General features: G+C 35.4%; 1 protein-coding gene across 4 annotated transcripts in view; it reads right to left on the bottom strand.

Moving 5' to 3' along the window:
* Positions 1–26,388, bottom strand: part of LOC114053892 (chromodomain-helicase-DNA-binding protein 7) — a 245,912-nt gene that overhangs the window by 142,228 nt on the left and 77,296 nt on the right. For all 4 annotated transcript variants that reach the window (XM_027877006.1, XM_027877008.1, XM_027877009.1 and 1 more), the window contains exon 2: positions 16,900–18,743. In XM_027877006.1, the coding sequence (XP_027732807.1) occupies positions 16,900–18,564 (1,665 nt within the window). In that variant the 5' untranslated portion in view covers positions 18,565–18,743. The remainder of the gene's footprint in view (positions 1–16,899; positions 18,744–26,388) is intronic.

Here is a 26,388-nt window from a genome sequence, read left to right as displayed (position 1 = left end):
GCCACTTAGCTGCCCCTATTTGCTTTATTTTTCTGAGAAGAAAGCAAAAATAACGAAATCTTATTTTGCTTCTTCATTCTTTATCAAAAAGAATAGTCATCAGAATAAGAAGGAAAAGAAAAATGGTTATCTGGAACTTGAAATCCAAGATAAATTAGATTATAAGAACATATCTAATTGCCTTCAATGAACTCAAGTCACTAGGCCTGCATAAACTGTATATTAAAGTACAAAAATTACTACCAAATACAAATTACTGAACTGTTATTAGTGATTATTGAAACCTCCTGAAGGACAGAGGATACTTCAACATTAGAGAATAACAAATATACCAGTTTTTTAAATAAAAAATAAGATGGAGTCTACAAATTATAGATTGGTGATATATTAAGTCCAATTGTTTGAAAATTGCTAAGACACATTAATAGGATGGTTTGTAAGAATTTAGAAAGGGAATAAGCAATCACTAAAGCATTATCATGTAACAAATCATGCCAGACTAATCTAATTTCCTGTTTTTAAACAAAGTTATTAAACTGGTATATCAAGATAATACCACAGACATACAATGAATTTTTCAAAGTTTTGCATGCTGTCACTTAGGAGAATATAAATAAATGTGGGTTAAATAACAGTAAAATTAAAAAAAAACTTGGGTCTTCCTGATGATGAAAACTAAAGAGTAGTCATTAACTGATCAGTGTCATAACGGAGCGAGGTCTCCAGTAGAATAGCCTTGAGATCTATCCTTGGTCATTAGCTGTCCAGTATCTTCATCTATGACTTGGATAAAGACATAGATGTCATGCTTACCAAATTTATAAAGGACACAAAGCTAACAGGGATATCTTGTGACAGATGACAGAGTAAGAATCCAAAGAAATCATGACAGTTTTGAAAATCTTATTTTAAGAACTGTTTACATCACTAAGAACCACTTAAATGAAATGTCCTTTTGTAAATTATACAATTATAAAAATGTATAAAAGAATTGACTGAATTTATCTAATTCTTGAATCCAAAATTCGACAAAGTATAAACATATCGTTAGAATAAAATACTACCACGGCTGATGGGCATTATACCAAATAAGATCCTATTGTCAGTACCACTGGCTTTTCAAAAATGTATTTCCTTCTTTCATAAATAACCTTAACTAAATGACTCCTCACACCTACAAAACTAGGACTTAGAGTATAGTTTATAAATGGTTGAATACAGGCAAAAGAGCTGAGGACATTGGACTCAATGACCTTTATGGTTCCTTGCAGATCTAAATACTGAGTGATAATTTCTATATCTTAGCTATAAATACATTAAATTCTGGTGATTAAATTTTGGAATTTTTTATTTCATTTTCTGAGTTAGTAGGTAAGTGATCAAGTTAGATTTCTCCTGTTTTTCTACAGGTCCCAAGAGAAAGAAAAATATGCAACAGAAATTCAGTCCCATGAATTAAAAATACAATAAATTTTTTGCCTTATAGTTGGTCTGACAACTAGAGGCTTAGGTTGAAGAAATAAAATGTATTTTTTAACACTCTATGTGAAATAGTCATTTTACTTTGTAATTGGTTAAAGGGTAGGAAGAAACGTCCTGCAGCTGGGACCTACATAAAAAAAAAAGAGCTGAAGTGCTGAAAAAACAATCATTAGCTAAATTCAGTAATTACACCACAGGTGAAATAAAAGAAAAAAACTAAGTCATATGCCTAGTGGATAGAGCACTAACCTCAGAGTCAGGAACACTTCTAGACAAATCCTGGCTCAGAAACTTACTAGCTACATGACTCTGAGAGAAACACTCAACCTTTGTTTATATGTGTGTATGTATATGTATATATAATGTGTGTGTGTGTGTGTGTGTGTGTGTGTAGGAACTACCTCAGGGATATAATAGTCAAAAGTAAATGCTTCTATATCAGATTGTGCCGTCTTGGGGAGAGTGGTGGAGAAAGGGGGAGAAAAATTTTAAACTCAAAAGCATACGAAAGTGATTGTTGATAAATAAAAAGAAATTAATAAAAGAAAAAAAAAGTAGATGCTTACTACATATTCCTTGTCTCACCTCATGACTCTGTGACCCCATTTGGGGTTTTCTTGGCAGAGATACTGGAGTGGTTTGCCATTTCCTTCTCTAGCTCATATTACAGAAGAGGAATTGAGGTGAACAGGGTGACTTGCCTAGGGTCACACAGCTATTAAGTGTCTGAGACTGCATTTGAACTCAATTCCTCCTGACTCCAGGGCCAGTGTTCTATCCACTGTCTTGTTGTTAATAAAATATTCAAATTTTCATGGCATAGGAATTTCTTGGTATATTTGTAGAGGAGATATTAAATAGGACTTATTTTTATATTATTTGAATTAAGAAAAAGAAAAAGCCAAATCTATTTCCCCCCCCCCTCCAAAAAAAAGACTTGGTGCAGTATAAGCAACATCCTAATCCCTTCTCCTATGCAAGTTAGGCTAATTTACTCTTAAAAGATATTGAAACTATCCTTAAGATTTGATTGGCTCAGGGAACTAAAGGTGGTTTCTTGAGTACAATAGTTATGAGGACTCACTCCTTCACTGAATATCTTCAGAAATGAGTAAGTTGTTTAGAAAATAAAACAAGTTGGAAGGGGCTTTGGGAAAACAAGCACATTTATGCACTGTTGATTGAGCTGTGAATTGGTTTTGGAACTATGTCTACTTAAGTTTTTAAAGTGTTGGGCTGGGGTTGGGTTGAGTTGGATGGTTCATCCTTCATGACCCAACTACGCAACTATTAAGTCTCTATCCCACTTTCCAAAGAGATTAAAAAAAAGAGGAAAAGACTCCTTGTGTACAAAAAAATTTATGGCAGCTCTTTTCTTAGTAGTCAAAAGATGGAAAAGAAATACCCACATATTAAGGAAGTTAAATAAATTGTGGTATAGGAATATAATGGAATATTACTGTGCCATAAGAAATGATCAAATGGGCAGTTTCAGAGAAATTGAGAAGACCTATATGAATTGATTCAGGGTAAAGTAAGTAGAACTAGAAGTACAATCTATACAATATCAATATTACAGAGAAAAACAACTTTGGAATACCTTAGAATTCTGATTAGTGCAATCATAAATTATAAATATAGCATGCTGAAGATGAATCACACTACTTGCCTCCTGCCAATGAGGTGATAAACAGACTTAAAGTGGAGATTGAGATACACATTTCTTGAAAAGGCCAATGTGAGAACTTGTTTTGTTGAACTATGCATATTTCTATGAGGGTTATTTTATTTTATTGTTCAATTAAGGGGACAATGGGAGAGAAAGATAACAAATACAAAAAGAAAAAAGAAAAACCAAAACTGACTGCAAAAAAAAAGAATAAAAAAAATATTAAAGAAGGTACTTTAAACATTCTACAGAACTAACTTCTTCTAGTAAGATTTTCTAAACTCACACCTTAAGGGGGAAAAATTCTTATAATGATGAAATGCCATCCATACAGCAAGGGCTCCTACTGAAGCTTAATTTCCCCCCTATTAAAAAAAAATTTTTTTTGCACCTAGTTATGGAGGAGGGAAAGGGTCATTTCTTGGCAGTTTATTTACAACTAGTCTGGATATAAAGACTATGAATGATCTTGAGATGTCAATGTTTTAATAAATTCCCCAGGAATCAATTACTTTTTCTCCACTGCCTCTAGTCTAAACCGTCTTTTCCCCCATCTGAGCCCTTAACCTGTACAGAAATTTTTCTCCCTAATTGCCCATTTTCCCACTGTATCAAATTGTCCTCTTTTCAAAACTGGCCAACTTCTGGGTCAAAGTAAAAGGAAGATAGAAGCCAGGAAATAAAAAGAGAGGAAAAGAATAAAAGAGGTTAACAAGAAAGGTGCCATAACTTCACTCCAAGAGAATCACAGAATTTATTAGTGAGGAGGGACTTCAGAAGTCATCTAGTCATCTCATACTTGAACAGGAATCTCCTTCATGATTTCCTGGGAAGTTATTTCCCCATCCAGCCTCAGATACTTACTAGCTGTGTGACCCAGGACAAGTTGCATAATTTCTCTGGGCCTCAGTTCCTTTATTTGTAAAATGAGGAGGTTACATTTAATGTCCTTTAAGATTCCTTCCATCCCTTAATCTGTGACCCTAAAATCTTCCTCTTAAATGTCTACTGTGGCAGAGAATCTAGTGCTTCTAGAGACAGACAGCTCAGATAAGTCTACTGACAAGAATATTTTTCCTTACACTGAACCTAAATCTTCTTCACTCCAAATCTTAGCTCACCAAGCTACAAGAGGTTCTTATTAATGAAGTGGTATAAACTGTTTCATCTTCACTTAGGAAAAACAATAAACTACAAAATATTTGAAATAGGAATTTGTAAAATGGTATAAGCCACTTTTTGAAGGAATATATACATACACATATTGCTATTGTTGCTTAGTCCTTTTTCAGTTGTATCTGACTCTTCTTGACCCCTTCTGGGGGTTTTTTAGCAGAGATACCAGGCTGGATTTGAACTCACAAAACTGAGTCTTCCTGACTCCAGGCCCAGTGCTCTATCCACTATGCCACCTAGCTGCCCCACATACAGACAGACAGACAGACATACTATGGCAGAGGGGAAATAGGAGAATGGTTTTCTTCAATAAGATTATCTAAACAAATGGTAAAGACCTCACTTCAAAGATCAAGTCTTCTCACACACTGCCTAGAACACACACACACACACACACACACACACACACACACACACACACACACACACACACACACACACCCCTAAATACTACAGTTCTATACCCAAATAGGCTATTATAATAAAAATAGATATCTACTATTCCATCCTCTCCCCCATCTAAAAAAAAAAAACCCATCCCAAAATGTGGAACCATGCTACCTTAAATTATAAACATTTTCTAACACTTGTTTACAGAACACTTTACTAGGCACCAGGAGATATACAGACAAGTAATCCTGTCTGTTTACAGTCAAGTACGGGAAAGTGAATAAGGGCCAAAGAACTTATCTTATCTAAACTTTAGATCTGTTCCACAACTCAGCACAGTACTCTATACACAACAGGTACAAGAAATGATCCTTGAGGGAGATACAAACAAGTAGCTATAATACAAAATAATACATAAGTGCAGCATATAGATGTAAAACAAAGTGTTACATTTGGTTCAAAGGGAAACATTGAAGGTTACTTTAGGGGTGCAGGGAAGGCTTCATGGAAGAAGCAATATGTGAATGGGTCTTTAAATGGATATAAGTTTTTAAAGTCTATTTGGACATTTTAGTAGTGCCCTATATTTCCTGTGGGTATATGAAATTCTATTCCTGCAAATATTTCTTAGGCAAATATGTTGCTAAGGTACTCATCAGAAATAAAAGCCTGTCACAAAAAAAAAAAAAAAAATTGGCTGTAATACAATGTGTCTGTGTCATTTGTATCTTTAGCTAATGTCAATGAAAAGAGATACTGCAAAATTTCTCCTTTGCTAGCCACACTGTTTTTGGTAATATTGCCCATCTAGCGGGTAATATTATTAAATGGAACTCTACTCTCTGGCATTGTATTCTGGGAGTAGAGTAATAATGTGTAAGTTGAGGATTACAGGAACCGGGTTAACAGGAGGCAAAAAAGGATAACACAAAGCAAACAGAAGAAAGCACTACAAAGTCTTGATAAAAAAAATAGCCTGAAGAATCAATACTGAGAAGCAAAAGCCAAAGAAAGACCAAGAAAGAGACCAATACTTATGGTTCATTGTAAATAAGAGATGTGGTGAAACCTATTAGAAACGAGCAATAGATCCTCAAAGAGTAAAGTGTTGCCAACTAGCAAATTTTAAGTATACTGTGAAACTTTGGTCACCCACTACAACAAATGAACCTATACAACCATCTGAAGCCTCCTTAAACAAATAAAAATGTGATCTCTTTAATCTTAATCTGGAAACACTCAAAAGGGGCATTGGAAAGTAGAGGTAGACTATTTCTTTAGAAGCATTTTGTTTCTTTATATATTGTGTCTGGTGCTTAATAAGTGTTTGACTGATTAATTGATTGACTCTTCACACTTTGTGTCTTAAAGAGGTTTAGAAATGAAAACCCACACTGTCCATAGTCTTCATCAGGGCTCAAGAGACATATCCAGGTTTGCTACCAGATCACCTATTACATTATTATATTACAATCTGGCAATACTCAATATCATGTGACTGTAGCTCTGCCTATTGGTAATTATTTTAACTGTGTGTCTAGTAATGTATTATTAAGTCAAGTGAATAGAGAATTTCAGAAAGGTAAGGAATAGTTATTAACAGGACTCAAAATTTGTAAATAAATAAACTTATCGTGCTCACAGAGTGTCAGTCGTAGGATATGGACAATAAGGGTTACTCTCCTAATTAAAAATAAAAAAGTCTTAATGCTCACCAAGAACATGAAGAAGCAGACAACAATCTTTATCTCAACAGTCTCTCCATTTTTAAAATATACTCTGTAACTGTTAACATTAATAAAATTTCTACTTAGCCGCAGGAAATATTTCAAGACAAAACACCAATGAAGGTGCAAGAAATGAGTCTAAATACGGTTGTTTAAGATTAGTACTATATAGAAAAAGTACCAATATACATACTACTGAAATTTCAGATATCTGATTTGGGCTTAATTCATCACTCCACCACATATGGGAGTTTTGTCTTTGTATCCCCATGACCCAGAAAAATGCCCTACACATGAGCAGAATATGATTTTGTCTTTTCTTAATGATTCTTTATACATGAAGTATCACTTGAACTCTGAAGTCTTTGTAACAGTGAAAGTTAAATATGCAGACCAAATTGAGATACACTCACAAAATTGCCATAATGACCTATAATGGTTTTCCAACTAAGCACAAACCTTGATAATTTTGCAACAGATGGAAACAAGGTGATGATTTTTTTTCTAGTCACAGGAAATCATCATGAAGTCTGTCTGCTAAAGTATAGAGGGGCTGTGAAGAGTATCAGAAGAGGAAAGATCCACACAGATTAAGTCACAATTACTTGAAGTATAAAAAATATTTTTTCACATTGTTTTATATGGCAATAGGCCATTTTGAATGTGAAAGAATCCATACACAATGTGTTGGCATAAATTAACTTATCATAAAAAACAGTGATACTAAGAGTCTGCTTCTACCCACAATTCTCCCAAATTCCAGTATCTTAAAAAACTTAAAGAATAAATTTTCTATCACAATAGCAAGAGCCATTACCTAGTTATAACTTTGAGCAAGTCAGTCTCTCAAGACCTGTTTACCCATCTGTAAAACTAAAATCATAAGTGTCTCAGAGCTAGAAAGGATCTTAGATGATATCCACTTCCAAACTATCTAAAGCTTTAAGCCTCCTTACAATATTCCTGACAAGCCTCTTCTTAAAGACTGAAAGGGATGAGGAAATTCCTACTGAAATAGTCTATTTCATTCTTCAACAGGTCTAATTAATGGAAAGTTTTTTTTCCCCGTTAACCCTGAGCTACAATCTTTACTCTCTAACTTCCACCCATTGCTGGAAGCTCTGGGGTCAGCAGTAATAGCAGCCCATATTTATAGAGTGTTTTCTTGGTTATAAAGTGTCTTCTTCTGACCTCAGACACATGACACTTACTAGCTGTGTGACCCTGGGCAAGTCACTTAACCCCCATTGCCTCACCAAAAAGGCAAAATACATAAATAAATAAATGAAGTGTCTTCTTTATAACAACCCTGCTGCACAAGTAGATCAAGTGTTATTATTCCCATTTTAGAGCTGGGGAAACTTGGGCTCAAAGAGATCAAGTGTTTTGCTCATATTCACATAACTAATTTGTGGGAAAATCAGGAATTAAATCCAAACATTCTGACTTAGTCCAATACTCCTTCCACTATACCACAATGATTCCAAACCAAGTCTAGTTCCTCCTGTCATATGACCAAATTTCAAGTACTTGAAGAAAGCAATCATTTAGCCCTTATAGCTTTATGTTCTCTAGTTCCTTCAAGTAATCTTTAAATAGTAGAGTTTAGTCTTTTCACCATTCTAACCCTTACTCCCACATATGTTGTCTGACTAAGGCAAGAATTACCTGAAAATTCCTCCAAGTTCTGAAATTCTATTGATGAACTCTGAACATAGCTTTAATGTATATTTTGGACAATTTTTTCTCTAAAACTAAAATTCCACTTAAATGTCTTTAAAAGACTGAGATATGCTATTTACATGATCGGTTTTGTTTTTGGATTGAGGTTTTTTTTTTTTCCTATTTAGAAAGAGCATGAATTAGACTTTAGTATATGATCAAGGAATGACAATTCTAATAGCAATAAAGTAAAAATATAAGCATAACTGCTCAAAAAGTAATGAATTCATTCCAAAGAAAAATAAAAATTCTTAGATTATTTCTTTTGAATTATCTTTATTCCCTGTCATTAGTACAGAAAATAAAAAGTTGATTGTACTGTAAAATTTCAAAAAAATTCCAGCAAATAATTTCACATATTACCAAACAGGGAAATTTACATTACATTTCTTTTATTTTCTTTCTCTAAAAATTAAGTTAATACTTCACATTAGACATACTCATTAGCTTGGTTTAGGAACCAAGATGTCTATTATAGAAAAATCAGTGTAAGCAAACTTGTAAAACATTTTCTAAAATGAGATAAAAATATGGTCTTACAAATGAGAAGAGTTTTCAGAGTAAAGGCACACTAGGAACAGAATAGAAAGATGAGATACACTTAGAAGATACAGTAAATGTCTAAAATACAGTGATTTTCCACTAAAAGTTCTGATTTAAATCCATGAAAAAACATTCATTTAACCTTTAGAAGCATTTCATCACCAAAACCATTCAACTGGCCATTCAAAGTTATTAACAATCTTCCCTCACTTTACCAATCCAATTTTATATCCTAAGGATCTACTGCTTTTAAATCCCACTACACTATTATCTGAACACTCAAAGATTTGGTATCAAGTCTAAACATTTGCTCCACTCCTACTTCCCCATCTGGAATGCTGCTCTCCTTTCTACCTATTAGTCTAAATCCTACCCATCATTCTGAGCCTAGCTCAGATTTAGTCTCTCCCAGGACTAGGAGATTGCTCCACTATTTCAGTCTTATTTATCTCTTTCCCTAAGCTTTTAAAACCTTCATATGCCCCTCTCATTTTAGCACTCAATCACACTTCCCTTCTTTACTCTCTTCTTAACTCTCTTCAGTCTGACTTGCAACCTCATTCAACCAACACTACTACTCTCTTAATTGCCAAATCTAATGGTCTTTTCTCAATCCTCACCCTTCTTGACCTCTCTGCAGTCACAGACACTGTGATCAACCTCTTCTCTTTGATAATCTCTTCTCTTTAGGTTTTTGTGACACTGCTCTCCTACCTAGTCAACCATCCCTCAGTTTCTTTTCCTAGATCTTCAGCTAGTGGCCACTAACTATCCTGTGTCCCACAGGGCTCTGTCCTAAAAACTTGTCTCTTCTCTTTCTATTACTATTTCCCTTAGTGATCTTACTAGCTCCAAAGGATTCAATTTTCACCTCTATGCTGATGATTCTCAAATCTAGTTATTCAGACCCAACCTGTCTCTGCTGACCTCCAGATATACATCTCCAACTGCCTACTAGACACCTCAAAATGGATGTTCTGGAGACAAGTTAAACTCAATGTATCCAAAACTGAACACATTATCATTTCCCCTAAATCCTCCCCCTTCCAAATTTTCCTATTACTGTTGAGGACACCACCATCTTCCCAGTTCTCAACCCAGCTATATATACTCTCTATTAGCTCCTACCATATCCAATCTGTTGCCAAGTACTGTCATTTCTACTTTCACTACATCTCTCATATATGACCCTTCTCCCTTCTGCAACTACCAATAGTCTGGTAGAACACTTAGTACATCACCATTAGACTATTTCAATAACCAGTTGGTTGGTCTCCCTGCCTCAAGTCTCTACCCATTCTAGTCCATCTTCCACTCAGCTGTCAAAATGAACATCCTAAAGTGTAGGTGTGACCATGTCACCCTCCTACTCAGTAGATTCCAATGGCTCTCGATCACCTCCAGGATCAAATATGAAATCCCCTGTCATGCAGAGCCCTTCAAAACCTGCCACCTCTCACCTGTCTAGTCCTCTTACAACTTATTACTCTTCCCCCATATACTCTGAAATCCAGTGACACTGGCCTCCTTGCTGTTTCTTGAACAAAAGAGAGTCTGACATATAGAAGGTACTTAATGTTCATTAACTGATTGTATATACGGATTCCTGTATGGGTGTTGTCTATTCTCTTCCAGTGAAAGTGTCCAAGAGAAAAGGACAATGTCTTACATATCATTTGTAACCTATGTGGTACCTAGCATGGCAGCACAACACATAGAAAGTACTTGTTTAAGAAAAAAAGTCAAAAAAGGCAGGGGAGAGACATCAATTGGGGAATTGAAACTATAGTACATGATTGCAATGGAATATTATGTAAGGAACATGAAAAGTGAGAAGCTTCTAAAGCTTCATTCCTCGTATCACTGCCCTTACCATGGCATTGCCCAGGGTTCTAACCTAGACCCCCTACCTCTTCTCCCTGTCACAGATCTACATGTCCAGTCCCAATCTCTCCACTGAGCTTCAATCCACCATCAACAATTCCAAAATCAACATTTCAAACTGAATATCTGAGACACCTCAAGCTCACATCATCATTATCTTTCACTCCAAACTTTCTAATTTCTGTCCACCATTCTTCCATCCTCCCAGTTTCGTAACCTTGTCATCATCCTTGACTATTTTCCCCAAATATCCCATCAGTTGCTAAATCTCATTGTTTCTACCTTGACATGTATCATATCTGACCCTTTCTCTCTATTCACACAGCTACCCTCTTGTTTCAGGCCCTCAATACTTCTCACTAGATAATTGCAGTGTCTTTATTGGTGTCCATGCCATCTCCCCACTACTATACAGCCAGAGATTTTCCTTAAGTGCAGATCTGATTATGACAATCCCCCAATCAAAAAACTCATGTTTTCCCATTGCTAACTAGAAAATATAAATTCCCATTTAGTTTTTAAATCCCTTCACAACCCCCCGATTTATCTTTCCAACCTTCACATTACTGTCCCTCCTTTATTCTGTGATTCAGCCAAACTGGCCTCCTCTCTATTCCTCTCATGACTCATCATTTCCCATCTTCTGTGACTTTGCACTGGCTGTTCCCCATGCCTGGAATGAATCTTCTCTTCACTTCCATTTCAGAGAATCTTTTTTCCTCCAAGGCTTAGCTCCAGTACTACCTTCTACATCTGGGGTTCTTAAATCTGACCTCAAATGTGTATGTATTGTGTGTGTGTGTGTGTGTGTGTGTATGACTATATCTCAATATAATTGGTTTACTTTTTAATCCTGTGTTTGATTTTATGCACTTAAACACATATTTCTGAGAAGGTATCCATAGATTGCCCCAGATTGTCAAAGGGGTCCATGACACAAAAAATTGGTTAAGAATATCTGTTGTACAGCAATATTGTAAGCATGATCAACTGTGAAAGACTTGGGTACTCAGATCAAGACACTGATCCAAGACAATTCCAAAGGATCTGTGATAAAAAATGCCATATACCTCCAGAGAGAGAATTGAGGAGCTCTGAATGCAGATTGAATCGAACTTCAAAAACAGAAAAAAAAAAAAAAACCACAAACTTGTTCTAGATGAAACCTTTTCTGATTCCTTCAACTGCTTGTGCCCTCCTTCTCAAGCTACCTTGTATTTAAATATTTTGTATTTATTTTCTTTATGTTTATTTTATATAGACTTATATATGTCCTTGTTATCTCTCTTGCTAGAATATAAACTCCTTCAAAACAGGGAACTGTTTCAGACAAAGTATTTGCATTCCCAGTGCCTACTATAGCACCAAGCAATAGAAGGCACAACTGATCAACAAATCCTAAAATGAGAAATAAACCTAGAGTCAACAATATTAAGGTATGTTTCTTATTTAGCTTGTAGGCACCTGAATGGCAAGCACTTAAACTATTTCCTGAATTAATGCATGACTGATTTAGCCCTAGGTTTACTTTTTTCCCCCCCTTTCATTTGTTTTGGGTGAAAACTTGAGGAGGTAAAGTATGTTCTCACCGATACATTCATTCATTTTTTTCAGTCAATATTTAGCAAATGGTTAAAATGTGTATGGCACTTTGAGTGTTTTGTTGGGTTTTTAAAAGAGCTTCTTTGTTGTTAAATGAAAATTGGTATTTTTATTGAGCTCTGAAATCTCTGAATTCATAAATCCCTTGAATACAATATTATTTTCCTAGTATGTATCTTTGAACATGAAATGCTCAAACTGTGAACGTCTAAATTCAACTATCAAAACTAAAAGTTCTATTTGTTAGAAAAAATTGGGCAAATTGTAACAGATAATCACATATAATTAGTATTAAATGCATTCAATAATAAATACAGCCTCTCAGGTTCTTGATAGTTGGAAATGGATAGTAAACACATTTTTTCATGTTTTTTTTCCTTTGCAGCACTTAATGAAAATATTAGTAAATGCACTACAAGACAGTGATATTAATTTGAATTAAGAAATTTATGTGCCTATGGGATAACCCCACAAAATAGTGCTAAAGGCGAAAATAATTGCTCCTAAAGGACTCAAATGCCAATAGTGGACAGAAAATATTTCTACCAGACCATCAGAGATTCCACCACTTTACAATGCAAATCATGTAAAGGATACTAGGTACCCCATGAGGTGTGCATGATTTAACCTTTTACCAATTAAACTATAATTTATTTTTCCTAGAGGTAGCTTTTAAGAGCAATAGTAAAAATAATAAAATTCAATGATAAAATATTTCACCTTTGCATTTTTTATATGTTTTGGCCACTCTACTTCAAGATACTGTATTTCTATTATGTATGTGCAATGTCTTCTTATTTCTATCTATTGTAGGTACAATCATTCATTGATTTTGAATCACAAGTCATAAAAAGTTTGAAATGTCTGGTGGTATAGTAAGAAAAGTCAGGAAGCCTGTCCAAGTAAACACAGTCAGTCTATCACTTATCTAACTATAGGACTATGGGAAAGTAATTTTGTTGTTTTTTTTTTTTAATCTCCCTGAGCTTCTATTTTATCATCTACAAGATAAGAGGACTGGACTAAGTGATCTCTAAAGTCCTTTCCAACTTTTAACACTTATGATTCTTCATAAATCTATACCTAAATTGTGACACGCTTGAGGGTAAGGGCAGTCTTTTGCCTCTTTTTGTATCCTTAGAGCTTAGCACGGTGCCTGGCACATGTTTTGGTGTTCAGTCATTTCAGTTGTGTCTGACTCTTTGTGACCCCATTTGGGATTTTATTGGCAAAGATACTGGAGTGGTTTGCCATTTCCTTCTCCAGATCATTTTACAGATGAGGAAACTGAGGCAAACAAGGTTAAGTGACTTGCCCAGGGTTGCAAGTGTCTGAGACCAGATTTGAAATAAGGAAGATGAGTCTTCCTGACTCCAGGCCCAGCACTGTATCCACTGGACCACCTAGCTGCCTGCCTGGCACACAGTAGATGCTTAATAAATGTTTATTGACTGACTGATTTACCTATACTACTCAAAAAGGCAGGATCATTTGATACTTTTCATTGTAAGTGGCAGAATTTCTAGAGAGTTAGCTAGGAAAGATGCCTGGAAATAAAGTCTTCCTAAGAAAAACCTAAGATCTCCTTCCCTATATGAGCTGAAAATAAATTTGTTGGCCATTAGTAGAGTTTGAACATTTTCTGTCAAGAAAGAAAATCAGACTTGAAATCTAAATTTGAAGTAAAACAAATAAAAGTAGCTACATTTGCTTTACGTACTACGATCTAATCTAATGACATTTACTTGGTACTCATCCTTTAGAATCACAGCAGCTAGAAGGGATATTTGGAAGAAACCAAAAAAGTCATCTAACACCTACAAACTCAACAATATCTGGAAATCTGAATGGAAACCTCTAGTGACAAGAAAATCACTACCTCCACAACACAAATCAATGACTTTTTAGAAACCTCTAATGATTGACTATCTGCTCAGTTTTAAAGTCTTTGCACTTAGTCTCTGTGGCAATATAAAAATATTCTTTTACATAACTACTGTCTCCAGCAATTCTTTATCCTCTTACCCTGTAACTGTCAGTCACCTACAAGGTTCAGGCTTGCAGCGCTGAGGACAGTCCTCTAATCTTTGTCCATACTTTGTCCTTTGGAAAATTCATCCTTTTGTCCCCTCTATGCAAATGATTCCAAAGTCTATTCCCAGGCCCCCCCATTCCTCTAATTTCAGTTATCAACATGACATTTCCACTAAAATGTTACCTGAAATGCAACAAGTTCAGGAATTCTTCATCCCCAAACTAATTTTCCCCTACTTCTATCAACTTCACATTGTCCAACAAATTTAGAAACTGTGGAGGTGTTTCCTCTTTCACTCTCCATTCATCCCTTGCACTCTCCATTTATTACCTTGTCTAGTCTGCCTTCAATTCAGTTAATAAGATAGTATTTATTAAGCACTTACTTTGTGCTAGGCACTGGAGATGCAAACCTCTGCCATCTTCTCAGTCAGTATGGCAGAGTAAGAACTTCCAGTGGAAGTAGGTTCCTCAATACCCCTCTCATAAAGCTACAAGAAAAATACTGAAGGAAAAAAAAAACTGCAAAAAAAAAAGCCACAAGATAACAAGTCTACTCACCTTCCTCTTCTTCCCCCCTCCAAAAAAAAAGCTAAGCAGAGTGAAAAGTAGGGCCTAGATAGATAAACAGATAGATACGCATACACGCATATACTTTTAAAATACTACATAATAAATGCAATACCTAAGATACAAGCAGTAATGGGAAAAAGAAAAAATGGAAGAGTCCAAGGGACATGGATAACTGACACATTTAAAGATGTTAAGAATTAACACTGGTAAACATATCATGAGAGCAGTTAAAAGTCTCTCTCATTTTTTAATCCAGGAACTAAAGCGAGAGTTTTTAAATGGTTTTTAAAATGAAATTAAAAAGGCCTATTGGGAGAATATAATAGGAAACCTGAAGAAAATTTATAGACAGTATCAATGACAATCTTACTACAGTGGAAATTAAAATATCAGGTAATGTAAAAGTAGAAAAGCAAGCTTAAAAAAAATTTCTGAAAGAATTTGAAAATGTGTAGCTATTACTGATTGACCTAGAAAGTAAAATAGTAATAGCTGATATTTTATGAGGCTTTAAGGTCTTAAAAACTCTATCTCTCTCCACATACAAACACACATATAAACATATATATAATTTAAACCTTCTAACAACCCAGTGAAAGATAGGTAGTACAAATATTATTATCTTCATTGTAAAGAAGAGAAAGCTCAGAAAAGTTAAAGGACTTTCTTCCATAGCTAATGTGTCAGAGGTGGGATGTGGACCCAGGTTTCACTTGACTCCAAGTCAAGTGTTCTTTCCACTACACCACCATTGACTACGTCAAGTTACAGTAACCTCAGGATCATGGACAACCTCGAAAATAAAGGAAAACCAAAGAACCCAAACACCTTATTCCACCCAGGTAGGCAGGAAAACCCATCAACCCCTAAATATCCAGAATCTATTCAGGCTGCTTGACCATTCACCACAAGGCTTAAAATAAGGTGGAGGTCACCAACTCCATTCTTTCTGGTGAAAGGGAGACCCATTAGGCATTATCTTCTACCCTGCCACTGAATCCCAAGGTCCTCCAGGGCCTATCATCTACCCTGCCTCTACACAAACCAATTTATAATTAAGTGCCAAATGAGTGTTAGCAAGCATGGGTACTTCCTAAAAGCCATTACCCAATAATACTGCAAGAGAAATCTGTTCACTTAGATGTTTTGATATTTAAAGTATAGGTACCCAATTTAGAATGGGAAGAAGTTTCTGTTTATTTACAAAACTTTGAGATCTAGACCTGTTCTTTTACTGAATGCATCATTTGGTTAGCAACTTTCATAAAATACAATGCACAAAAAAATCCATAGTCAAAAGACAATTTTACTAAGGAAGACTATTTTTCTCAATGCTTAGGAACCAAATCTGCATGAATCAAAACACATTGCAGTGTAAGGTTTATTCTGACTTTCTGATATTTGCAATTTAAGTGCATACAAACATTAAATAGATGGTGTAATCACCCTATAAAAAGCAAAGACAAGTATTGTACAACTTCTGAAAAAATTTATCATCATGAAGAAAAAGGATACCTAAGCAAAATAAAACCTAGCAAAACTGTGTTTAAATAAATCACAATCAAACAACAGCATGTGTTAAATACCAAGAGCAATCCCTTTTATTTTTGTTCCTTTCTCCTCTTTAACTCACACCTCTCCCATACTTCTCCATCTCTCTTATTGCCCCCCAGTTGGAGAAGATGAGCTAATAGATTAAAATCCCAGTCAGGTGGCAATAGGTTAATTACTTAACTGCTCTCAGCCTCAGTTTCCTCAACTATATAATAAGCATAATAATACCTTTATCACCAACACCATAGAGTTATTGTGAGAAAACTATCTTACAAATCTTAAGATCCTATTTAAACCTGAGAAACTGTTTTGATTTACTGAGCAAGCAGCTTGCAAACATAAATTAAGGAAGCTACAAAAATGAAATCAATAAACATTTATTAAGCACCTATGTGCCATGCACTGTGCAAAGCACTGGAAAGGCAAAGCCTTCTGTTCATTTAGGGGAGAGTTACATTAGACAAGAAGACAAGTTACAGGAGACAAGACAGAAGGTGTGCTTAATTTCATATTTCAATAACTACAGGTTGAGAAGTTACTTACTTGATGGACAGGCACTTTCTGAGGGGTGTTCTGGGGTGACTGGTGAAGCTGTGCCCAAGGCTGGTGATGTGGATGTGGTGGTGGTGAAGACTGATGATGCATCCCTGGGTGGGGCTGCATTGGAGGACAGGTTGGCAACTGTTGAAAAGATGGGGGCTGACCAGGATGTTGTTGGCCAGGTATCAATCGATCTTGTATTGCTTGGGGATCTGCAAGGCCAACACCAGGACAACCATTTGGTCTCATGTGCCCGCTAATTTCCCGTGGTGTTGAGGACATGCCCATAAATGGACGAGACTGTTGCATGTTTCTGGGGCCCATATTCCTCTGTCCAATTCCCATGGTACCAGGGGGCTGGTGTGATGGCTGAGGGTGGGGAATATTTGGATAATTGCCAACTTCCATGGGTATTCCAGCACTACCAGGCCTAACTTGTGGAGGAGGGGTACCTGCTGGATTACTCATTGCTTTCATGGGTGACATGGGAGGTGGAGAGGCATAAGTTCCCTGAGGCTGTGAAGGATGCATAGTTTGTGTGTTCATTTGGTTAAGTGAGCCACTGGGGTGAATGGGCTGCTGGTGCATTAGTCCTTGACCACTGTTTGATGGAAATCCTACAGCATTTGGGTATCTTGGTACAGACGGATTCATTGGAGTATTATTTGTAAGGCCTAAATTTTGATTCATCCCTGTATTGTTAACTAATCCCTGATTTAGATTACTGTAAGGATATCGAGAATACTGCCCTGAGTTGTTTATAGTAGGTGAGGGGACTGTCTGGCTCCGAGAACTAAAATTAAGGGTTTGTGGCCTAACAGCCCCTTGCTGAGGAGGATTAGGGGAGAATCTGGGACTGTGAGCAACTGATTCTCCGTGGAGAGCAGTGGGGGGATGGTGATGAAACTGTTGGACTGAGTGACGTAAAGAAGGCGCCATGCTAGGATTCTGCTGGGGCACATGAGACAAGTGGCCAGGTCCTGAGGTGGCAATGAAAGGATTTCCCTGATTAAGGCCTTCTTGACCTTGAGAAAACTGGTTTATCCTCTGCTGTGGTTGACCATGCTGTTGCATTGAAAAATCACCACGAGCCATATAGTTTCCCATCTGCTGCATGTGTGGAGGATGGCCCTGTCCAGGCGGTCCAGATGGATTCTGTGGTGGCTGGGGAGGTTGCTGTTGTTGCTGGTAAGGGGCTCTTATCTGGTCTGGCACCTGAACAGCCCGTGGTCCCCACATAGAGCCACTGTCCACAAAAGGTTGTCCATGTCTTTCATTCTGCATGCCAGGATAAACTCCCATCTGACCACCACTACTGCCACCATGAGGAACCTGAGGAACTGGAGGGTTGTGGTATTGTGAGTGAGGAGAGGCTATGCCATTCCCAGGGGCATTACTCATCATTCTGTTAGGCTGATCCATCAGATGCATCTTTTGCTGTTCATATTGATTATAGTGATCAAAATGGGTCAACTTTGCTTGATTTTGATTAGTGGGGGGATGATGAAGAGAGGACTGCAAAGAGGCAAAACCTTGGTCTATAGGCATTTGCTGACCCATAGGATTGACTGGATTTTCAGGGTAACCACATTCTCCAAGGCCTTCTAGCCCTTCACTGAAAATATTTCCATCCTCTCCAAAAAGACTCATCATTCCTGGATCTGCCATCTTCTTCCAACACACAGCTCCTCAGAGCTACAATTGGAGAGAGCTAGTCTGTGCTTCACCACTTCACTGAGGTGTTTGTCACCAAAGCCTTTAATCCTTAACTAATCTTCTTCATGTCATTCCATATTTCCTTAATTCTCTTGAACCATGCAGTGTCAAGCAAAGTCTGATTATAAGTCCTGGAAAAATAAGAGAAGGGAGACAAAATAGACATAGAATTAGAAATAAACATTGAAAACCATCAAGATTTTACACATTTGAATTTGGTTTATATCAAACAATACAAATTTATCCCACTGACTGAACTGTAGTTTGGAAGTTTAGTTCACTTTAAGAGAAACTCATTAGCTTCCATCAGAAGCAAAACACTAACCTTAACCTTAAATTAATCCATTCACTATACTTCCTAGTGTTCCATTCTTGGATGGAACAGAACAAAAGAACATATAACATGCAGCAGCAGCAGCAGCTGCCACAGCAGGCAGGCAGATGTATGAATCTAGCCAAGCAGCCCATCTGCTGAACTAACACCCTGAAAATGCTCTAGTTACCAACAGCATGTCCTTAACCTTATTCCCCTGAGCAGTGTAATCAGATGAGCAAGCATCATCATCTACGGCTGCGATAAGCTAAAGTTCATTAAATTTATGAAAGTATCTTATAAACATAAAAAAAATTATTACATCTGAAATTAGAGCACTACAGTCAACCTACAAATGTGCAGGTAACATATTATGTCACAGGCATCCACTTGTCAGTGTCTAAAACTGAGATGAAAAACAAGCTTGGAAGACAGTAAGATACATTCATAATTGTATTATGGTTAACAATATGAATATACAAGCTTCAGAATAAGACTTAAAAGGGTAGTTTTCATTTGTCAATAAGATAAATTTCCAAATACCACATTCAGACTAATAAATGTGGCTCAATGCCCACTGACTAGAAGATCTGTGCCAAAATTCTGTATGTTGACGACAAAGGAAGTTCAATCACTGAATGTGCCAAAGGCACAGTGGTTACTAATGATGTAATAGGATCCCATTGATGACTAGATTAAAAAAAAACAACAACAACCCTAGCTACAGACTTCATACAAGATTATTCTCATTCACAAGAACATAAAACTTTTATTAACTAAAATTAGGCAATACCAAAAATAATTTCCATGGAACAAAGTCAAAATTATTTATACAGTCAGCACCACCTTGTTTGTAGCACATAGCAGGTAGTCTCCAATAGTTGGTATTTTATTCAAATAGTTTCAAAGAAACATTTGGCTTCAAATCATACTTTTTCACTGTGCCAGCAACTCCTTATCATGTTTAAATAGCCCTTTAAAGTTCATGAATTTCTTTTCCTACAAAAGGTAGTAAGGCTGTTATCATCTCCATTTTGCGGATGAGAGATTAGTGAAGCCGAGTGATTTCACTTTAGTTACATGGTTACTGTCAAATTCAAAAGTCAAACCAGGTATTCTGATACCATGGCTAACATTCTTTCCACCACACTATGGTCTCTCAAATAAGATGGATCTTTAAAGTGGTTTAAGTTAAGATTTTTCCTGAGTTTTCATTAATAGAATCTGTATGTAGGTTCTAATTAACTTTTGAAAAATGATTGAAATCGTAAGCATCTTTCAAATTTTTACTTTTTCTCCTTTATAAGTACATAAAACAATTGTATGATATTGGCCCTCTTGAAAACAATTAATTCTCAAGGAATTTAAAAGGTTATTTACTAGGCAAGTCTAAATTATGGATGGTAATTATCAAACCGGAACTTAAATGACCAGAAGTCCACAGCAAGAAACTCTTGCGGGAATACACTAGTCAGAACAAAACTTCTGGACTTGTTTTGCCATATTCTAACATTCCTAACAAGATGATGATTAACTTTATATAAAATGTAAACAGCATCCCAATTCAATGCAAGAACTACAGACTTATAACCTAAAAGGGTCTTGAGGTCTGTAGTTTTTAGATGACAGCTGTCAACAGCAGTCAGCATTCTCCCCACTAAGCTGGGACTGCTATAACCTTTCTGATCTAAGTTTTTTCCCCCAGAAACAGAAGTCAAATAGGTGAAAATAAGGTGAGCACTTAAGCAAATTTACTGGTAAACATGTTACATGTGTAAGTGTGTTATGTAGCATTTGAAACAAAGTAAAACAGAAACAAACATCACAAAAAGCAAGAGAAATTTTTTAATTGAGTTTGCCTAAAAAGCTCAGTCAAATTAATTTGTTCAAGATTAATTTTCCCTTTCAGGATCATAAACATGGGATTGAAAATATGAGACATAAAAACTGATAATGGCTTAAAAACTATGATGAAACTTAAAATCATGAAGACTAGTTATTCATCAGAAAATGCACTGATTTAACATAGGAAATATATAGCTTTTTATGTGCCTTTACAAACCAAAGTGCTTTAAATTTAGTCCTTGAAGTTCTTGGTTACCAAGGGGTAGAAGACTGGTCCAGAATACAAAAGAAGTTATCTTCATGTAAAATTACTTATTTTAACAAAACGCTTTCTTACATTTTATTTATTTATTTTTATTTTTAGGCAATAGAGGTTAAGTGACTTGCCCAGCATCACACCGCTAATAAATGTTAAATGTTTGGTCTGAGGCCGGATTTGAAGTTAGGTCCTCCTGACTTCAAGGCTGGCGTTCTATACGCTTCGCCACCTAGCTGCCCCTCTTACATATTTTTTTAAAGCAACAACCGAGAAATACCTTTTGCCTATAAGCCAAAGATAACAACAACAACAAAAAGATAAAAGGGACCCATACGTTAAAAAAAAAAGTTACAGCAACTTTTTTGTAATGGCAAAGAACTAGAAACAAAGTGGGTGTCCATCTATTGTAGAATGACTGAACAAATTATGAACTGGGGATGTAATATAGTATTATTATACCATAAAAAAATAACAAAAGGGCCAGTTTCAGAGAAACCTGAGAAGACTCACATGAATTGATACAGAGTAAAGTTAGGAGAAAAATTTATATAATAACAACAACGTAAAGAAAACAACTTTGAAAGACTTAAGAACTCTAACCAATGTAACAATCATCCTTGATTCAGGGGACCAATCATGAAGCATACTATCCATCTCCTAAAAGAAAGGCAACATTTTCAAGATGCATAATGAGGAGTATACTTTGGACCAAGCCAATGTAGAAATTTGTTACTTTTAATTATGCATATTTATTACTTTTGCTTATCTTGCTTATCTTTTTCTTTTTCCATGGATGAGAGAGGGAACGGGATGAGGAGGGGGATTCAGGACAGGATTACTCCCCACTAAAAATGAAAAGAGAACAAAGGGCAAAGAGAATCATTGACAAGTAAACAGCTTTGAAAGTTTCATGTTAAATTTATTGTATGCTTGAAAATAAGCTCTACTCAATAAAGATTTAAAGTTCTGTGTACAAATGGATTCTAGCATTCTAGAATATAGGCTGCTTATTTTATTTCGTGGTTGTCAAATTCAGAAGTTTAAAAAAAAAACCCACCTTACTAAACATGAGAGTTTGAAGGATCCTCTCTCTGCCCTAAAAATTATATAAAGTGTGAGAAAGCCCAGCCAGTATATCAGAATAAATTGCTATGTTCAAGATCACTGAAGAGGAAACAAAAAATAAAGATAAAAATGCCAGTTGATAATGGTGCCTTAAAATGATTTCCCTTAAGTTATGCTTTGGAGAGTGTATAAATATTAAAGAGGTATTTATGCCTAATTAGAGTTTTCAATAAAAATATGGCTAAATCTTAAATCATCCTAATTTGTAAGACTTCTGAAATCACTTTTAGACAAGAAGTAGAAGTATAAGGGAAAATGATAAATACTAAGGATACTATATCACAAAATGCTCTTTGGTTATCTATTTGACAACTGTTTTAGCTGTGAATTCCAGGAGAAACAAGTGCCCTGCTATATGCCTAGTGAATATAATAAAGTCTTAGTAATATGAATTTCCACCACAGTACTCTGCTTAATATTATGTGAAAAGTGAATTGAAGAACTTTTCTCTATTTGTCTCTCATAGGATGAGTGAGGTTGGGAAAAGAATTATCAGGTTTCTCAACTAACAAAGGTGAGAATTAACAGAATTATAGAGCCTTGCTGTGAAACCAATTCTAAAAGCCACAGAATTGTAGAGCTACCAGGAACTTTAGAGATCACCTTGTCAAATATCTCCTCATTTTAGAGAAGAAACTCTTTTATAGATTTCACTAAGCAAACATCTTCTTAAGGTTTTTATGACTTTAAACACATATCCCCTTGACCAAGAAAAACAAAATGATAAGTAAATGGGATCTAATAACAAGGGGAAAATGAAAGCATAAATACATTCCCTTTTATTCAGAAATGACTCACAAACGAATATAAGGAGAATATAAAATAAAGGATTTCTTATCTTTTGGTGAATAATAGTGCAGTACTTCTTGGATCATGCAAGGATCATGGAAAATTCCTCCAATGCTTAAAAATGATTATGTAGTTGACATGAGTTACACATCTTTTAATGAGTCAAACACCTATGCCAGCAGGGTTTGGCTACTAAAAACACACACTAGGAATTTCAACTGCTTCTTTAGGAAGTGGGAAAATAAAATGCCAAGTTAAAGCCACAGAATAACATTTGCTTAGGCAAAAATGAAACCTCAAAAGGAGGAAATGCTACCTGGGAAATCAGAAGGAGAAAATACAGCACAATAATATATTTTCAAATGAGGCTATTTTTAAAATAGTACTCAATTATTTTCCACTCATTTCTGATTTCCTACATCTCAAATAACGAGTTCTTAACAAATATACTTTTCTTAAGGTAAGATAACCTTCCATATTCTTGCTTTTATCATTAGAACTAGTTTGCTAGAAGAATTTGATAGTACTAGTAGCACAGACTGGACATTTTCTCATGAGGGAGTTATTAAAATATGCTTTTTTGCCATGTGGTCATATGTTTCACATGAAAACTATTTCCTTTTTGTTCCTCTACCTTTCACATCCCCCTACTTGAGTAAGTAACCATCCATCCAGCAAGCACAAGGACTTTGAACATAAATTCCCAACATGCTTAGACAAATTTATACATGGGTTCCTCCCTAGAGGATATCGTAGGATACTTTTGTGTCTTGAACTGATCAAACTGTTCTCCTTTAAAAAAAGTAGCAAACCCCTCCCAGGTTAAAGAAATCACAACTAAATGAGTAAATAATCTTATACTAAAGCATCCTAAACCAGTGAGTTTCCATTTACAATAAAGTACTTTTATTAGAATCCTTCAAAGGGTACATCAGAGATGTCCTATGGGATCTTGTGTGATCACCATATTTGCCACTTTTGGGAAGTAGAAATTCAAGTCAACTGAACTGGCAGATTGCTGGCAATTAAAAACAATATGTTTAACTGACAATGACCTACAGAAAGAAGAAGGAACTTACAGCTTATCAGTTGCAGATTTACCACGTGCAGCAAGCAAATAGTGTCCAAAATATTTTTTCCCTTCTAAATTACATGCTTTGGCAGGACAGATAAGATGTAAAATGCTCTTTCTTAGATGAAATAAAAATTCAATACTTTTGGCAAAGATAACTAATTCTACTCTGCACATTCTCACTCAAGAAAAATAGCATCTGATTAAAATCCTTGAAGTTTTTTTTTCCAATTCCAAACTCACTGACATGATGAAACAACTCCATTATTTCTGAATGTCATGTAAAGGTTCAAGTTTTAAATCCTAAACACTTATAAAAGTTCTCATTAAATATCTTCCTCATATTTTCATTTCTCGAAAAACAATCATTTTCTCTTCTCCCATCAATACTAAGAAAGTATTTACAAACTTAAGTTGTCAAATATACCACAAGTTTCTACTTATGTGATATATATATACACATTCATATCAGTCATTAATTTATTAGAAGAATAAACCAAAATGGTCAAGTTCTACAGAAAGAACAATGTTTTTTAGGTCTATAAAATTCCAAATATTTTGGAAAAATAAAAGAACAAAGTCAATAAGTATTATGAGTCCATTATGGTGCCACCAATTATGTAAACAGTAATTAAACTTTATTTTTCATAGAAAAAAATGAATCATTCTAAATTTATGTATTAAAAATTAATACCATGCTTCATTTCCCAATTTAACACAATAAAAAATAATGCATGTGAATACTAGGACTGATGCTGTCTTTTATTAAAAGTTTTATAATAAAAATATTTTAAAATACATTTGTATTTGAAAAAAAGATACATAACTCTGACAAATGCAACAAATGATTATTCAACTTTAAAATTATCACTATGGAACATTCAAATGGCAATGTTATTTCAAAAGATGGCTTCCAAAAATGATTTCATTTTTAAGACAGTTCCACTTGTTTTGCCCATATTTTTGCAAAACACAAAGCACAGCTATGCTTAACATTTTATTTTATTTTTTGCAATGGTGAACTAGTACCATATTACATAAGAGTATTTCACAGGTTTATTGCAGAAAAATTTCAGTTATTTCCACATAAATGAGTCTGATTATGGTGGTTTCTTTATAAGATAAAGTATGTTTAATGTAACATTTAAGCTTCAAGAATTTTCAGAACATTTAAATGCTTTCTTTTTAAATCATATGCTATAAAAACAATCATCTGATGAGTCATGAATAATACAAGTATGTGACAGTAAAGGAAAATCAATGGAAATATTAATGATATCCTACAACATACAGAAGTGGCTTTATATAAAAGCAGGAAAAACACCCTATACTTCAATTTTAAAAGTAGTATTTCCTTGAAATCAACCCTTTTAAATTTCAAGGCCTCTGGGAAAAGAAAAGAAGACACACTGCTCCTGACTAAGAATATGGCTAATTATGACCATCACTGGATGTAAACTACACACAGCACCCAGGACTATCTTCACAGCTACTGAAGAGAAAAATGTCAACATAAAGGGAAGTCTATAATAGAGTAACACCATGGTCTATCTTTAGCCCTATCTTCTATTCAATATTTTTCAAAATCTTGGGTGAAAATACTTATGACATGCTTATCATATGGTTGACATGAAGCAGAGGTATATACACTGGGTAACAGGATCAAAAACTAAAAGGATCTTAAAATTGTCTAAGAATGGAATATAAGATAATATTTAACAGGGAAAATATAAAGTCTCACACCTGGACTAAAAAAAGTATCAAATGAACAAGTATCTAAGCAACAGTTTACATGAAAAGATCTTGGAATTTTAGTGAACTGTGTGCATTGGATAGAAAAACTATCAGGGTCTGTGATAATGGCGTAATTCTACCTAGGCATTTCTTGTGCACATGCCTGTGTACATGCACACATGGGCACATGTGCGCATGCACGCGCACACACACCCCCCCAAACCCTTGCTTTACTGGCCAGTGCATCAGCTGACTGGCTAGGGCTGTCCTCATAATGTAGAAGAAATAAATGTGTTGTTAACAAATGGGTAAACTGAAAGATTTGGAAAGATCGATTGGATACTGCCAGAGACTCTAGAAAAACTAAAACTCATCTTTTAGTGGCCCAAGAAAGCCATCTACCCAGTGACTAAGTATGATGTCTAGCTTAGACTCTCCACTGAGCTAAAGCTGACTATCCCTGAAAGAGGCAAGATGGAGTACTGGAGAGCAATGCAAGAATTTTTAGCTAAGGTCTAAGCAGCATCCTTTCAACAACACATGGGCTGGCCATCCACCTATCCTTCAGTATCCTGTCTTCATGTATATATACATTACTACAGATGCACCCCACATACATTTTTTTCAAGTTTCTAATAA

Source organism: Vombatus ursinus, unplaced genomic scaffold, assembly GCF_900497805.2.
Source record: "Vombatus ursinus unplaced genomic scaffold, bare-nosed wombat genome assembly UNPS02014812.1, whole genome shotgun sequence".
NCBI lineage: Eukaryota > Metazoa > Chordata > Mammalia > Diprotodontia > Vombatidae > Vombatus > Vombatus ursinus.
Note: the sequence above shows the minus strand (reverse complement) of the source record. Positions and strands in the feature narration are given on the sequence as shown.